We start from the raw sequence: 12,548 nt of genomic DNA, 5'->3' as shown, positions 1-12,548 counted from the left end.
TATTCTAGATTTAAGATTTTGGCTCAAGTTACTAGAACTGCTTATATTACATATTATTTGTAACACAATTCTTCAGCACTTCAGGCCACCATCAGTCCAATACTCCCTCAATCATATAAATGGGAAGAATGCAAAGATCACCCTTCTGTTGACTTGCTCTTCTAATGGCAGACTGCCAACATGCCCTTCAAAACCTTCAAAACCCATTACTCTACTACTTTAAATACTGCTTTAAATACCTGGGAGTCCACATCACAGAGGATCTGACATGGACTATACACACTGCCACTCCGGTGAGTAAGGCAAGGCAGCGCATTTACCACCTCAGGCAGCTGAGGAAATTCAGAGTCTCTCTGAGGATCCTTCAGTGTTTCTACTCTGGGGCTGTATAAAGCATCTTTCTGGTTTGGGAACAGCGCTGCCCAGGACAGGAAGGCTCTGCAGAGAGTAGTGCATTCGGCCGAACACAGTGTGGGAACTACGCTAGCCCTCCTGCAAGACCTATACACCAGGAGGTGCAGATCCAGGGCCAGCAACATTATGGGGGACCCCTACCACCCCAGCAACAGACTGTTCCAGCTGCTACGGTCAGGCAAACGCCTCCACTGTCATGCTGTGAAAACAGAGAGGATGAGGCGGAGTTTCTTCCCACTCTATCTCACTAGGGACTAATTTACTGTTGCGTTGTGTATTTTTAATTTTTATTTTCTAACATGTAAATACTGATTCTGTTCTATTCTATTCTGTAGTTTTTGCACAATCCGCAGGCATTGCCACTTTCATTTCACTGCACATCTTGTATGTGTAAGTGACAAATAAAGTTGACTTGAGTTGACCAAGCTGCGCCTCCTGTACTTGTGCTGGGTTAATTGCAAATATATATTAGCACAGTCAGTAAGTTAACCAGGAACTTTGCCAAACTGCTAGCTTATATCTCTTCCCAATTGCTGTTCCCCAATATCCTGAAAATATGTTCCCAAGAATACTATCAAATTATTTATCATCCAAATCTGTATTCTGAACAATATGTCTGCTTCAGCAATTTACTTTTATTTCAGATTTTGGACTCAAGGTGAAACTAATCTGTTGTAATCACTGATATTCCTGGATCTGGAAAAGTTGATAATATTGAACTTACCAGCACACGGAGAGGCTTTCTCACGGCATCATTCACAAATACACCTTGAACTGATGCTTTGACTTCAATCATTATTTCCCCAATTGTCAATGGGATTATAACATAAGGCACCATAGCAGTTGATTTCATTGGAACTTTGATTATCGTAGTATATCGTTCTGTTAGTTTTGCATTGCTGCACATGTTCTCATTGTAAGGAAATTGCACACGAACCTGGAAGTTAAAGAGCAATTGCAATTGAGAAAAATATAAAGGAGAAACTAATTTCATTTCAGTCAAAAAAGCCCTCCTTAAACTATGTTGTGAAATGGAGGTGTCGTCAACCTTTGCCAAGGATCCCTTACCTCTACTTTGAAAAGTTCTGGGACAATATTTTTACTCCAGCCTACATCACTAAAGCAATTTATCTGACATTTGCAAGTTGATTTTTGGGATCTTGCTGTGCACCAACAACCTCAACGGCCTTCTACATTTCAATGGTGACTTGACTTCAAGCACTAGGATTTTGTCAGTAAAACACATTGACTGTCCTGAGAGGTGGCTATGTGAAAAATCCACATATAATGATTATGGTTATGATAAATATTATACATAACAAAAAAGTTGCAGATACACAGTGGTAATGAGTGTTTAATGACAGGAAATGCAAGTATCTATTTTTAATTAGTAATGAGTTCAACAAATGAATTCAAGATGGTGGTTTATATCAGTGGTTCCCAACCTTTTTTTAGCTCATATCCCCCCATTGGGGTCTTTTAATTTTTCTGTGCCCCCCCCACCCGCCCACCCCCCGACATTACTAGTGGAAAAAAAGTACTTCAATGCCTTCCATAAAAATATCAGTGTTATTAATTGCACAAATATTCTCTATTATTCTATTCCACAAACATCAAAAATATTTCAACTACGTAGATTTAAATTCATTAGAACTGAAATTTAGGAGGCAACAGGGTGGTAGCTCTGTGGCCCCCTTCATTGAACCTTGTGGCCGCAAAATCCCAAAATCTTTCTGTGGCCCCCCCTGAAATTTGTCATGGGGGCCATATGGCCCCAGGTTAGGAATCACTGGTTTATACGATTGAAATCTAGGATCAATAGGTGATGATAGGACAGAAAGGTTTATAGAATGGGATGAATAATGAAAGATAAGACTTTGAAACAACATGATGGAATGAGTAATTAAAAATTATCAGCTGTTCTCCATCTTATTTTCTATTTAAATGAAACCTACATTTTGTTTTTCGACCATCTCTTCACATGCCTACTGTAGTCTGTGCCTGAAACATCTCCTTAATGATCTCCCACTTTTCCAGTCAATAGTTTTTCCTGGAATTCTTTAGGCCATTTATTCGGGTAAGATTCCCTCTCATCTCTAATAAATGTCCATCTTACCGTAATATCTTTATCATGATAATTGTAGAGGACAGCTCTAATTTCCACTTGTTCGTAGCGTACGGTTGCGTATGGAAGTCGAAGGTCAATGAAAAAGTCTTTTAGCACGGTGACTTCATAGGGTTGTGCAATGCATACTCCTGCACGAAAAACAAACAGTATTTTTAATACTACCCCAATTATTTTTTTAATGACTAACGCACAAAGGTAATGTGTTTAAGAAGGAACTGCAGATGCTGGAAAATCGAAGGTACACAAAAATGCTGGAGAAACTCAGCAGGTGCAGCAGCATCTATGGAGCGAAGGAAATAGGCAACGTTTCGGGCCGAAACCCTTCTTCAGGGTAATGTAGCAGAAAAGAATTTACTCCCAAAGCTGAAAAAGATAAAGTTCATTTCTCTCACAATTTATCCTGGTGTTTCAAAATTAAGTGACTCACATTCCCATGAAAAGGCATGGTTTTAAATCGACCAACTTGCCACAATAAACCACAAATCATCTCCAATTGGTAGAACCTTTTAAAATGGTGATATTGTTATATTAAGTAAATTGCCATTCATTTTCTTCTTTAAATTAGAGATGGGGGACTTCATAGTAAGTCTTACAGCAGAGCACTTCCCAACAAGTCTCAGTATGTATCTTTAAGAATATTTTTGATTACAACGCAGACCGACTCAAAATTTTAATTATATTCTGCAACTGTGCATGGATATTATATCTGTATTATAAGTCCCAACAAAGTGTTTCTCTCATATATCTTCCTCTTTGGCTTCCATCTCGATCAAGACATTCCGTGTCACCACTTGCTTCCTTCTTTTTCGACACACGTAAATCTTCTATGACCTTGTGCTATTTCTCTCTCCCTTATATTCCTGGGGGTTAGTGTAGAAATAGCCGGGGCTATGACAGAAATATTTCAAATGTCATTAGAAACGGGAATAGTCCCCAAGGATTGGCGTACTGCGCATGTTGTTCCATTGTTTAAAAAGGGTTCTAAGAGTAAACCTAGCAATTATAGGCATGTTAGTTTGACTTCAGTGGTGGGCAAATTAATGGAAAAGATACTTAGAGATAATATATATAAGCATCTGGATAAACAGGGTCTGATTAGGAACAGTCAACATGGATTTGTGCCTGGAAGGTCATGTTTGACTAATCTTCTTGAATTTTTTGAAGAGGTTACTAGGGAAATTGACGAGGGTAAAGCAGTGGATGTTGTGTATATGGACTTTAGTAAGGCCTCTGACAAGGTTCCTCATGGAAGGTTGGTTAAGAAGGTTCAACTGTTGGGTATAAATGCAGGAGTAGCAAGATGGATTCAACAGTGGCTGAATGGGAGAAGCAAGAGGGTAATGGTGGATGGTTGTTTGTCGGGTTGGAGGCAGGTGACTAGTGGGGTGCCTCAGGGATCTGTGTTGGGTCCTTTGTTGTTTGTCATGTACATCAATGATCTATATGAAGGTGTGGTAAATTGGATTAGTAAGTATGTAGATGATACCAAGATAGGGGGTGTTGTGGATAATGAAGAGGATTTCCAAAGTCTACAGAGTGATTTAGGCCATTTGGAAGAATGGGCTGAAAGATGGCAGATGGAGTTTAATGCTGATAAATGTGAGGTGCTACACCTTGGCAGGACAAATCAAAATAGGACGTACATGGTAAATGGTAGGGAATTGAAGAATACAGTTGAACAGAGGGATCTGGGAATAACCGTGCATAGTTCTTTGAAGGTGGAATCTCATATAGATAGGGTGGTAAAGAAAGCTTTTGGTATGCTAGCCTTTATAAATCAGAGCATTAAGTATAGAAGCTGGAATGTAATGTTAAAATTGTACAAGGCATTGGTAAGACCAAATCTGGAGTATGGTGTACAATTTTGGTCGCCCAATTATAGGAAGGATGTCAACAAAATAGAGAGAGTACAGAGGAGATTTACTAGAATGTTGCCTGGGTTTCAACAACTAAGTTACAGAGAAAGGTTGAATAAGTTAGGTCTTTATTCTCTGGAGCGCAGAAGGTTAAGGGGGGACTTGATAGAGGTCTTTAAAATGATGAGAGGGATAGATAGAGTTGATGTGGATCAGCTTTTCCCTTTGCGAATAGGGAAGATTCAAACAAGAGGACATGACTTCAGAATTAAGGGACAGAAATTTAGGGGTAACATGAGGGGGAACTTCTTTACTCAGAGAGTGGTAGCGGTGTGGAATGAGCTTCCAGTGGAAGTGGTGGAGGCAGGTTCGTTGGTATCATTTAAAAATAAATTGGATAGGCATATGGATGAGAAGGGAATGGAGGGTTATGGTATGTGTGCAGGCAGGTGGGACTAAGGGAAGAATGTTCTTCGGCACGGACTTGTAGGGCCGAGATGGCCTGTTTCCGTGCTGTAATTGTTATATGGTTTGTTATATGGTTATCAAAGCACCCATAACGCAAGTTTCCTGTAGTGATGATTCAGCTGCCAATAGCAGCTGTTTCGTTGTCGCTGTTTCAATATTTATATACCACAGTTTGACACAACTGGTGGGCCCAACAAATAAATGGATGGTCCTGCTGACAATGCATTCTTTTTTTCTTGTTCCCTACTGCATTGATATTTTGTAAGTGCAAGAAGCTCGTAAATTAAAAGAAAATGTCAGTCACCATTTGCATTCGATGCCAGCACAATTATGCATTGATTCCCCTTTCCTTTGAATCGTTACCTCTTTGTCATTTAACCTCTCTTGTCTTCTATTCCTCCCCCATTTATTTTTTTCTCTTGAATCTTAACATTGTTTTGTCTTTAAATTTTCCTGGTTCTGATGACAGATCCTCATCCCAGAACCACTTTTCTCTTTCATAGATAAGCCTGGCCTATTAATTTTTGCTGGCATTTTTGATATTCATTTCAGATTTTCTGGACCATTTTTTATTTTTGCATAGATTGGGCCTACATCTTATAAAACCCTTTGCCTTGTGCTCTCTAATGGCACTGTAGATTTTTAGCATCAATCATCATATTTTATCACTCTAGATAAAATAAATTGATAGAGACAGCTTCCTTCTGTGTTTCGTACTCTGGTTGTATGAAAAGAAAGAAAATGCAACTGTTTTGAACATATTTGCTTCTATTGGCACCAATACAGCGATATTGATTTTAACATTCATATAACCCATAAAAATCTTGCCTTTTGTTGGAGACACACTGACAGCCTGTATTTCCCAAGTAGTGATTGAATCTTTGAGGTAATGCGTTATATCCATTGATGCCGGGCTGTTTAAGAAGAAAAAAAAGTATATTAAACTAATTTTGCACATAGTCAGACTGTGCTCTTTGCTGTTGACAATATACAGTATTTGTTGCGAAAGGTTTAAATTACCATTTACTAAATTGAATATATACCAAATAATCTCATTTTCTGCAATTCACCACCTGCAGCTCATATATTTATTCAATGTCATAAAACTGTATAGAACAGAAACAGGGCTTTTAGTCCAACACATCCATACCGACCAAGTAACCTAACCAAGCAAGCCCTACTTGCCAGTGCATAGCACATATCCTCCAAGCCTTTCCCATTGCATGCGTACCCCAAGTATCTTTTATATGTCATAATTGTGCCCACTCTACCACTTCTTGTGGCAGCTTGTTTCATGTGCAAACCACGCTCTGCAAGAAAAAGTTGCCTCTCAGCCTTCATTTCTCTCACCTTAAACCCATGCCTTCCAAATTTCACAGTAAGTTATTAATGAGTTTCCAAAGATTCATCTGAAGAAGGATCTCGACCCAAAATGTCACCTATTTCCTTCACTCCATAGATGCAGTCTCACCCGGTGAGTTTCTCCAGCATTTTTGTCTAACTTCGATACATAGAAACATAGAAAATAGGTGCAGGAGGAGGCCAGCACTGCCAATCATTGTGATCATGGCTGATCGTCCCCAATCAATAACCCGTGCCTGCCTTCTCCCCATATCCCTTGATTCCACTAGCCCCTAGAGCTCTATCTAACTCTCTCTTAAATCCATCCAGTGACTTGGCCTCCACTGCCCTCTGTGGCAGGAAATCCCATAAATTCACAACTCTCTGGGTGAAAACATTTTTTTCTCACCTCAGTCTTAAATGACCTCCCCTTTATTCTAAGACTGTGGCCCCTGGTTCTGGACTCACCCAACATTGGGAACATTTTTCCTGCATCTAGCTTGTCCAGTCCTTTTATAATTTCATATGTTTCTATAAGATCCCCCTCATCCTTCTAAACTCCAGTGAATACAAACCTAGTCTTTTTAATCGTTCCTCATATGACAGTCCCGCCATCCCAGGGATCAATGTCGTGAACCTACGCTGCACTGCCTCAATCACAAGGATGTCCTTCCTCAAATTAGGAGACCAAAACTGTACACAATACTCTAGATGTGATCTCAGCAGAGCCCTATACAACTGCAGAAGAACCTCTTTACTCCGATACTGAATTCCTCTTGTTATGAATTGTTATGATAAATTAGCACATTTCTTTTCTAAATTACAAATTTTATTATTTGCACCAAATTCCAGTCAACTGCTTAACCTTAATTGTATGCAAACCTTGGCAGCATTCTGGGTTAATGTTGCATCAAAGAATGTAATTGAATTATGCATTATGAACAACACACATTCATTGTAAGATTTCAGGATAAATACCCATTCTCGACCTGTGGAAGAGTATATGTCTGCCAGAGCCAGCTTTCTGGGAACTGAGACCTGACTGTTATATCCTCATAGCTAGTGTAATCATCATCAGTACCTAAGGGAAGAGTAAATGCATTTAAATGTTATTTAACCTTGGAGATATAGGACACGCACACGCGCACGCACACTGAATTGCCGGAGAACATTTAATGACTTTAACCGAACTACCAAGTTAAGAGGAACTGTGCAAATCGATGAACAATCTATCTACAACTTCCTTGCACCATGGAAGTTCTGTCCATAGTAATGTTGATTACCCAGCCACAACAATCCATTAGATCAATATGATCTAATGTAGTTGTGAACGTTCTCACTCACCTCCTCCTAAACCTTCTTTTGATGAACTCCTGGGTTCCATTCGGAAATTCTTCTTCCTGAGATTTTCTCATGGAAAAGAGAAGCCTATTCAACCTTACTATTTTGCTCTAAGAGAGTAATTTGGAAACACTTCCCCTGCATTCCTCCCCTTCCTGGAGGAACAAAAAGTAAACCAGGAGAACCAACAAGACATCAAATTCACTCTATCTATATGGCCCAGGGAAGCTCAGGAACAAATTGCCAGCCAGTAGCAAATTAACACACATTTTTCAATTCTAAATTACAAACATGGGAGAAAGTGCATAAATAGAACCATTAGAACTGAGAGGAAAGACTGGAGAGGCAAGGACAAGCGTCTTCAGTAAACAGTGTTGGAACAATCAAATTCATGCCTTTACTTAAAACTGGTTGGTAACTTGAAACCTGATAGACTTTGTGAAAAACTATTTCAGTAGCTAATTCAGTAACTGTTTCAGTATCTGGGGAGAAATTTCCCTTCCTCGCCTAATCTGACATTTTTTATCATAGACCCTCAGCAGTACAGCTGACTAGAGACTGAAATGTCTACAGCATTTTAAGATCTAAATATTGGCCATGCCACAATAAACACATCAAGTAAATTAATTAGAGGGAAATTATGAAGGAACATGTCTGATAGCCCCAGAGAAGAACCATTAACCATTAAAGTTCGATCGGGAGAGTCTGTTGGTAGGTAATGGGGTAGCTGGCAAGTAGGAGGCTTTCAAAATTAAGCTAGCAAGATGTTCAGGAGCAGCAAGTTCTGTACAGGTGATGGGCGAGGTTGACAAATTTAGGGAACATTGGTTGATGAGAATTGTTGAAGCTCTGATCAGGAAAAAGGAGGGATATGCCAGATTCAGGCAGTTGGGATCATCAAACTAATCTCTCTGTGAGTATGTGCAGTGGTATACTTAGCAAGACAATCAGGAGGGCTAAAAGAAGATGTGAAAATGATCTGGCAGGCAAGAAATCAATCAGACATGCAAGAAAATCTGAATTCTACAGGGAAATTAAGAGTAAAAGCATGGATCAGGAAAAAAGTCTCAAAGATTATAATGGGCATCTTTGTATAGTCAGAAGAGATATTAAACAAATATTTCACTTCTAGTTTTTACAGATTGCAGAAACAAAGAAATTGAGGCATATGGGTTATGATGTCATCAATCATATTCAAATTAACAAAGAGGGGATCATTTCTGTTTTATAGCACATTAAGATGGATAAATGTCCATAACCTGACCAAGTGTATCCTTGGACCCTGTGGGAAGCTTGTAATGAAATTGCAGAGGCCCTCAAAGAGATCATGTTTATCTTCGATGGGGTAGAATTGCTGCATTACAGCATTTGCAGTGCCAGAGACACAGGTTTGATCCCAACTACAGGTGTTGCCTGTACAGAGTTTGTAGGTTAATTGGCTTAGTGCACGTGCAAATGATCCTAATGTGTGTAGGTAGTGTTAATGTGCGGGGATCGCTGGTTGGTGCCGGTCGGAGCGGACTCAGTGGGCCAAAGGGCCTGTTTCCGCGCTGTATCTCAAAACTAAACTATAGGTGGACATCCAGAAGACTGGAGGGTGGCTAATATTGTCAAATTATTTTAAAAGGGCAGTAAAGACAAGTTAGGAAACTATAGGGCAATGGGCCTGACATTTGTGGTGGGAAAGTTGTTGGAGGGGATTCTTAAGGACTGGATCTAACGCCAATTAGATAGGCAAAGAAAGATTTGGGATGGTCCTGTGGATGTTGTCAGTATATAGTTTCCTAACGGGCTGGCCTGTCCCGCTTTCCCGAGCTACTGGCGAATTCTCCCGAGTTTTCCCCTTGTTTGTGTGTGTATATATATAAATATACAGTATGTGTGTACTTTGTTGTGCCGCAGCAAGTAAGAATTTCATTGTTCTATCTGGGACATATTTGTCTTTTCTTTGTGTTTAAGAAGGAACTGCAGATGCTGGAGAATCGAAGGTACACAAAAAAGCTGCAGAAACTCAGCGGGTGCAGCAGCATCTATGGAGCGAAGGAAATAGGCAACGTTTCGGGCCCGAAACGTTGCCTATTTCCTTCGCTCCATAGATGCTGCTGCACCCGCTGAGTTTCTCCAGCTTTTTTGTGTACCTTTGTCTTTTCTTTGACTGGATAGAATGCAAACAAAAGCTTTTCACTGTACCTCGGTACACATGACAATAATAAAAAACTAAACTAAACTAATACCCAAACTCATATTTTCCTCATAAAAAGACATTTTACTCTCTAAAATGCTTTTATTCCAACTGGGATTTTACCTTTAAAGAAAAGAATTCAATACTTACTTCGACCTAAACTCAGCGTGCTTTTTTGAAGCTGTTCCTTATATTTTGTAACTGCTTCACAACAGTGCTTGAAGGCATTGTAGCAGTCATTTTTATTTCTTATTCGCCTGGCCCTTTTAGTACAGCTGAAACGCATGAGGTTTTTTGTAAATCCAGCAGAACAACAACGTTGTAGCAGTCCAGGTTTGAACTTCTGCACTGAAATAAAAAGCAAAGTTTTAAAAACTCGTACATACAGATAAATAATTAGTTTAGTGATGTCACATAGAAACAAGCCTCTCGGTCCACTGTCTCATCCATTCACACTAGTCCCCTGTAATCCTTCTTTGTCAATCACTCCCTACACAAGAGGTGCAACTTTACAGAGACCAAATAACCCACAAATCTTTGGCATGCGGGAGGGGAACTGGAGCATCCGGAGGAAACCCACGTGGCCACAGGGACAACATGCAAACTCCTCATAGACAGCACCCAAGGTCAGGATCAAACCCGGGTATCTGGTGCAATGAGGCTGCAGTTCGGCCAGCTATGCCATTGTGACACCCAAAACTAAAAGGAAGACTGAGCAAGGAATCTTAAGAAATCAAGACATCTTACAACCAATAAACTACTCCTGAGGCATGAAATGCATCAGATGTTTAGTGCACACTAGGTGGGTATATGGAACGTGCTGCCAGAGAAGGTCGCTGAAGCATACATGAGTATTTTAAAAGATACTTGGACAGGTACATAGATGGAAAGGTTGAGAGGAATATGGGCCAAACGCAGACAAATGGGGCCAACTTAGTTGCTGCATCTTGGCTGGCATGGATGGGTTGGGCCGTGGGGCCTGTTTCAATCGTGTATTACTCTATGACTCGAAATGGTCATTATTATTTTTAAATCAATTTCTGTAAGGTCACATTTTGAATAGATTACAGTCACAAGTAAAAAAGCTGCCATCAAAAAAATTATTTAATCCATGAATTATATATGCAAACTATTTCTTAAATTATAAATACATACGTGTCTCAGATTTGAGCTCCTCCAGTGCTGTTGCACGCCGCTTGCGTAGATTTGGCTGTTTACACGTCAGCGCTGCAATAAATATTGGAAAGATACAAATATGAATGATAATTTGAAACCCTGGTGTTGCACGAGTGTCCTGTGGTATGGAATTTTATGACACAAATGCATGTACTCATTTTCCAAATGGTCTTTTGAAAATGCAGGCATCTCTCGTTTTATGCAGGGGTTACACATACTTGAAGACTAATGCACAAATCATAAACCAAGCATACGGTAGGCACTGCACGCGACCACACTGTCTTAAGGTGCCAGCCATAAATTTGTAATTGTAATTGTAATTGTAATTGTAAATCTTTATTGTCATTTCCTGAGTATTCGCATACTCAGAGGAAACAAAAAAACGTTTCTCAACCAGTGTCCATTCAGTTTTCGTTACAAAATAAATAGCAATTAAAGTTAAAATACACGTCATGAACAATTTAACCCTCTAATAACATTCAATAACATTCAACAGCCGTTCCGACCGGCAGCGGGGTGTTTGTGCGCGATACTTGGCAGGGGGGAAAGTTCATTTAACAGTCTTATAGCCTGTGGGAAGAAGCTGAGGAGCATCCTGCTGGTTTTGCAGCTGATGCTCCTGTACCTCTTCCCAGATGGGAGGATGGTGAAAAAGTCATGCGATGGGTGGTAAGGGTCTTTGATGATGGAGATGGCTCTGTTGATGCATCTCTTCTTGTATATGTCCAGCAGGAAGGGGAGTGGAGCACCACCAATAATCCTGCTTGCGGTCTTCACTATCCTGTCCAGTTGGTGCCGTTCGTACGCCTTGCAGCTCCCGAACCAGGAAGTGATGCCGTATGTCAGTGTGCTCTCAACAGTCCCCCTGTAAAAAGTCCGTAGATGTGTGGTGGGGAGGCCTGCTTTCCGTAGTCTTCGGAGGGGGTGAAGTCGCTGCTGGGCTCTCTTGACCAGAGCTGTGGTGTTGGCCGTGGACGTCAGGTCATCAGACAGGTGTAGTCCTAAGAACTTCATGCTGCTGACCCTTTCCACATCAGCTCCGTCGATGTGCAGAGGTGCATGGTGATGTTTCCCCGCCCTCCTGAAGTCAACCACCATCTCCTTAGTTTTTCCCACGTTAAGAATGAGGTTGTGGGATTTGAGTGCGTTATTCAAAAGAATGAAATTTGAGTGCGTTATTCAAAAATAGAAACACAATAGAAACTTCGGTAGTAATTAGGCAAGCACAATATTTTAAAAATGCCTAAAACAGGCACGGGGCAGGATCAAACCCACATGTCTGGCACTATGAGTTAGCAGCTCTGCCAAGTGCGTCATTGTGTATTCAAAGTGTTTCCTCATACAACAATAATGAGAAGTCTTCACCACACTTTCAAATCTAAATCACGGTGCCAATTCTTGCAAGCTCCAATATTCTTAGTAGCCTAGAGTTTGTCAATTTACAAACTTTGGAGGAGGGATCATGAGAATTGATGGGAACGTAAACATAGAAACATAGAAACATAGAAATTAGGTGCAGGAGTAGGCCATTCGGCCCTTCGAGCCTGCACCGCCATTCAATATGATCATGGCTGATCATCCAACTCAGTATCCCGTACCTGCCTTCTCTCCATACCCCCTGATCCCCTTAGCCACAAGGGCC

The 12,548-nt window shown here is 40.4% G+C and overlaps 1 protein-coding gene across 1 annotated transcript in view; it reads right to left on the bottom strand.

Moving 5' to 3' along the window:
* Positions 1–12,548, bottom strand: part of LOC129714485 (complement C3-like) — a 73,166-nt gene that overhangs the window by 32,351 nt on the left and 28,267 nt on the right. The window contains exons 16-21 of the mRNA XM_055664122.1: positions 10,886–10,957; positions 9,881–10,078; positions 7,186–7,288; positions 5,695–5,780; positions 2,531–2,670; positions 1,139–1,351 (exon numbers count right to left, since the gene is read on the bottom strand). Coding sequence (XP_055520097.1) covers positions 1,139–1,351; positions 2,531–2,670; positions 5,695–5,780; positions 7,186–7,288; positions 9,881–10,078; positions 10,886–10,957 — 812 coding nt within the window. The remainder of the gene's footprint in view (positions 1–1,138; positions 1,352–2,530; positions 2,671–5,694; positions 5,781–7,185; positions 7,289–9,880; positions 10,079–10,885; positions 10,958–12,548) is intronic.

The sequence above is a fragment of the Leucoraja erinacea genome, chromosome 39 (assembly GCF_028641065.1).
Source record: "Leucoraja erinacea ecotype New England chromosome 39, Leri_hhj_1, whole genome shotgun sequence".
Lineage (NCBI taxonomy): Eukaryota > Metazoa > Chordata > Chondrichthyes > Rajiformes > Rajidae > Leucoraja > Leucoraja erinaceus.
This window is presented reverse-complemented; position numbering and strand designations above follow the sequence as displayed.